The sequence below is a fragment of the Oratosquilla oratoria genome, chromosome 7 (genome assembly GCF_046742065.1).
Source record: "Oratosquilla oratoria isolate Oo_2021 chromosome 7, ASM4674206v1, whole genome shotgun sequence".
Taxonomy (NCBI): domain Eukaryota; kingdom Metazoa; phylum Arthropoda; class Malacostraca; order Stomatopoda; family Squillidae; genus Oratosquilla; species Oratosquilla oratoria.
The window spans coordinates 69,546,154-69,551,153 of record NC_134783.1 but is presented as its reverse complement, the minus strand read 5'-3'; the positions used below and the strand labels follow the sequence as shown (position 1 = coordinate 69,551,153).

Sequence of the window (5,000 nt, the reverse complement as noted above, 5' to 3'; positions counted from 1 at the left end):
TTTTAGTGTCGTCCGCAAACTTACTATCATCACTATTTATCCCGTCGTCTAAGTCGTTTAAATCAGAGCGCTTTCGTGTATTCACATATTCAGTGCAAATAATACATCTGAAGATGTGAATACACGAAAGCGCTCTGCTTTAATAGTTTTTCCTCGTGGTCAACCTTGCATTTATATATATATATATATATATATATATATATATATATATATATATAATGATGCAAGCGGAGTAGGAAACACAGGAGTATTATTCTTTAGTTTAATCCTGACTAGTTTCGCAGTTATGCCTTTGGAAAAGCATACCTGCGAAACTAGTCAGGAATAAACTCAGACTAAGACTCCTGTGTTTCCTAGTCCACTTACGTCAACCTGTCAGAATATCTCAACACACACACACACACACACACACACACACACACACACACACACACACACACACACACACACACACACACACACACACACACACACAGACACACAGACACACACACACACACACACACACACACACACACACACACACACACACACACACACGCACACACACACACACACACACACACGCACGCACACACACGCACACACACACACATATATATATATATATATACATATATGTATATATATATATATATATATATACACGTGTGCGTGTGTGTGTGTGTAATAATAATAACACTGGGGAACAAAATTCAACTTTTTGTCAGTTGCATACATTTGAGACCTGTTTCTGGGTAAATTGAGATCAATGATTTCAAACATGGCACCGTTTTTTTTTTTTTTTTTTTTTTCTATCGGGTCTAGTTTTGTTGAGGTGAGTTACCTCCCATTTGCTACTCTATATAGTTAGACTACCATATACAACTACTAAAAATCTAAACCAGCACACAGAGGAATTACCAAACACGTAGAATTAATCTTTAATTACTTTTATTTACCTTGACAAGCATATTTTGGATCCATCAGTTGCTTTTGTGAACTATGCCAGATTTATTCAGGCACAAACTTGCGTTTAATGGACTGTCTTGAATATCGCCTCTCAGTGCAGTCTCGCTGAATGCTCCAGCAATAGTCCGCCATCATGTGAATGTCCCAGCGACCTTGATACCTGTCTTCCATGACTTTGATATCCTGGTGAAAGCGTTCACCTTGCTCATCACTCACGTCCCCTAAGTTTGCCGGAAACAGTTCAAGATGACTGTTCAAGAAATGCATCTTAATGCTCATGTTGCAACCTAACACATGAAAACTTTCCATCAAAGATTCAACGAGCTCTTTATAGTCCTCTGATTTCCTGTTTCCAAGAAAGTTCCTTACAACAGAAACGAATGCTCCCCATGCATTTTTCTCAACATCAGTCATGGATTGAGTGAAGGCTTGGTCTTTAATCAGCGTCCTAATTTGAGGGCCGTCGAAAATACCTGCTTTGAGTTTTTCTAGCGTTAAACCAGGGAACACTTCACACAGATACTTAAAACAGTCACTGTCATTATCGAGCGCCTTGACAAACTGTTTCATAAGGCCCAGCTTGATGTGAAGGGGCGGGAATTTTTTTTTTTCACTTTCCACTAGGGGTTCATAAATGATGTTCTTTTTCCCAACATTGAGGCTTTCCCTAACTGGCCATTCCTTCTGAATCCAGTGTCTGTTTTTGGCTCTGCTGTCCCAGAGGCAGATAAAGCAAGGAAATTTTGTATACCCACCTTGCTGTCCTAGTAAAAAATTGACCATTTTTAGATCAACACATGATCCATTTGTGTTCTTCATATTTGAGTAGCTCCAAAACCGTTTTGATGTGTTCATATTTTTCTTTCAGGTGTACTGAGTGTCCTATGGGTATTGCGCCAAAGATGTTGCCTATATGTAATAAAACACACTTCAGACTCCGCTTAGAGCTATCTATAAAGAGGCGCCACTCTTTCGCATCATAACCTGATGCTCCTATCGCGGTGACTAATCCAGGAATATCACAATAGTAGACGAAGTCAAATTTAGAATCAAAGAACTGTAAGAGGTTCTTTTCTCTGTTGCGAAAGAATGTTACCTTTGTGTCTATTTTCAGCAAGTTTTTATCTTTTAACCGTGAAGCCAACAATTCTGACAGTTTTTTAGACAGACCCAGATCTCGAACTAAGTCATTGAGTTCTGCTTGGCTAAATGTTTCCGGTTCTGTTGATATGCCTCCAAAATCTAAGTCATTTCTGTTAGTTGACATCTCTGTGACCTCAGTGTCACATTCACTGTCAGATTCAACAGAAGCAAGTTGAGTGAAGATAGGCTTTGGAACATCATCTGAATGGGGCACAGGCCTGATTGCTGAATCTAGACTAGGGTATGTGATAAGATGACGAGTTTTACTAGTGAAACCAGCAACACGAGTCACGCAAAAGTAACAGTCTGTGACATGGTCCCGTGGCTCACGCCATATCATCGGAATACCGAATGTTATTTTGTCTTTTCCTTTAGTCCATTGATGCAAGTTTTCTTCGCAGGAATGACATACCTTATGCGGTGCCCATGGTTTGTCTTGATCTCCAAGTTTCACTTTAAAGTAGCAAAAGTAAGCTCTCTTCACAAATTCACTAATGTTTCTTCTTTGCTTTGGAGCTGTCAATGCACCACAAATGTAGCAGAATGAATCCGGACATGTCACACATTTCCTTCTACTTGCTATAGAGGCCACATTTCCTTTGATTGAAGTCAACACTGTTTACAGAATGATCACACCTGGAAAAGAAATAAAATAATTGTTTTAATGAAATAAAATAATAATGCACACACAAATCTATATTTGACGCACTGATGTAATTAAGAATAGTATTTGATGAATGTAAACTAATATGCTTATTACCTCTGCTATTTTTAGAACATGTCACCTGATATGTAAATTGCCGCGTAGCATCAAAACTAGACCTGATCTGCACAAACGAATGCCCTTTTCAGAATCTGTGACCTCAAATCTACCAGAATCAAGTGTCAGAACTCATGCAACCGAAAGTGTGTTCCCCAGTGTACTTCTTTCGTACTTACCAAAACTAGAAAAGGGAACATCGTTATACAACCTAAGAAGCCCTCTTGGGGTTTTCAAAGCCTCCAGAGGGCTTTGCGTTTGTGTTGACATACAACTCAAACTCGTCGCCGTTTTCTCTCGATCTGCCTTGGTTCCCTTGCATTTCTCTCAATAGGCATACTTAACACTGCATAAACATCATTTTGGGCAACCACAATTGCTCCCTCCCACTCAATACAACCCAGGCCTCTTGCTTTCCTTGCACTACTGAGAATTTTCGTCCTATTCGGCAGCCTACGGAACTGTTGGCAGCTGACAGCTCTGTGGTTCGTTCGCGCGCGCGCGCGCGCGCGTGTGTGTGTGTATGCGTGTGTGTGTGCGTGTGCGTGCGCGTGCGCGTGCGTGTGTGTGTGTGTGCGTGTGTGCGCGTGTGTGCGCGTGTGTGTGCGTGTGTGTGCGTGTGTGTGTATGCGTGTGTGTGTGCGTGTGTGTGTGTGCGTGTGTGTGTGTGTGTGTGTGTGTGTGTGTGTGTGTGTGCGTGCGTGCGTGCATGTGTGTGTGTGTGTGTGGTTGTGTGTTCCCCAGTGTAGTAGTAGTAGTAGTAGTAGTAGTAGTAGTAGTAGTAGTAGTAGTAGTAGTAGTAGTAGTAGTAGTAGTAGTAGTAGTAGTATGAGTAGTAGTAGTAGTAGTAGTAGTAGTAGTAGTAGTAGTAGTAGTAATAATAATAATAATAATAATAATAATAATAATAATAATAATAATAATAATAATAATAATAATAATAATAATAATAATGATAATAATAATAACAAAACAACAATAATAATAATAATAATAATAATAATAATAATAAATAATAATAATAATATAATAATATAATATAATAGTAATGATAATAATAATAATAATAGGTATCATAATAATAATAATTATAATAATAAGAATAACAATAACAATAATAACAACAATAATAATAATAATGATAATAATAATAATAATAATAATAATAATAATAATAATAATAATAATAATAATAATAATAATAATAATAATAATATGTTATTCACATAAATAGCGAACATTATTGTAGCCAATACGGATCCCTGTAGGAACTCTGCTAATCATCTCCTCCCAATCTGAACTTTTTTTTTTTTCTCTGAGCAATACTCTCATTTTTCTAATATGTAGGAAATCCTCTATCCAGTTTAGTAGGTTACCTTGTATCTCTTCTATGTTTTCCAGTTTTTTAAATAATTTTTTGTGTGGTACTTTATCGAAGGCTTTTTGTGTGTCTAGGAAAGTACAATCAGCCCATCCATCCCTTTCTTTTATTATATCTATTAAATTACCAAAAACTTTCTACTTTTTATGTCGTCATCTTCAATTTTTATTATGATAATTTCCAGACTGTTTTAACCCTCTGTAACCTTCGTCACGCTTAATATTTTCTTGGCCAAAAACATGATTCCTCCACCCTGATTTTTTTTTTTTCCAATAAATGTACAACTCACATCCAACACTATCTAATGGTAGTGGATCCCTTAATTTCTTCTCAACAATTCCAACTATATCTGTTTTTTCTTTTGACAGGTAATCATTTAGTTCACTCAATCAGATTCATATGTTTTAGTCGATTTTCGTATGATTTATTTTTGATATTTGGAATCAGTTTTGTGGCTCGCCGTTGTACTCTTTCCAATCTGTCAATGTCTTTAATGAGATTCGGTGACCATACGGAAACAGCATATTCCAAATGTGGACGAACTAACGATTTATATAGCTTGTTAATGAGTGATGGACTTTTGAAATCAAAAGATCGCGCAATCAGTCCTAGAATCTTATTTGCTTTCTCAGAGGCTGAAATACACTGCTTGGATGATTTGAGGTCGTTACTGATGATTACGCCGAGATCTTTTTCACTATCCACTTTTGTTAACGAATTTCCAAATAACTTGTAATCATACTTACTGTTATTTTTACCTATGTG

The 5,000-nt window shown here is 37.0% G+C and overlaps 1 protein-coding gene across 1 annotated transcript in view; it reads right to left on the bottom strand.

The window, feature by feature from the left end:
* Nucleotides 1-993: 993 nt before the first annotated feature.
* LOC143026846 (uncharacterized) overlaps nt 994-5,000 on the bottom strand; it is a 5,555-nt gene continuing 1,548 nt past the window's right edge. Inside the window, exons 2-3 of the mRNA XM_076187628.1 lie at nt 2,048-2,709; nt 994-1,056 (exon numbers count right to left, since the gene is read on the bottom strand). Of these exons, the coding sequence (XP_076043743.1) occupies nt 994-1,056; nt 2,048-2,709 (725 nt within the window). The remainder of the gene's footprint in view (nt 1,057-2,047; nt 2,710-5,000) is intronic.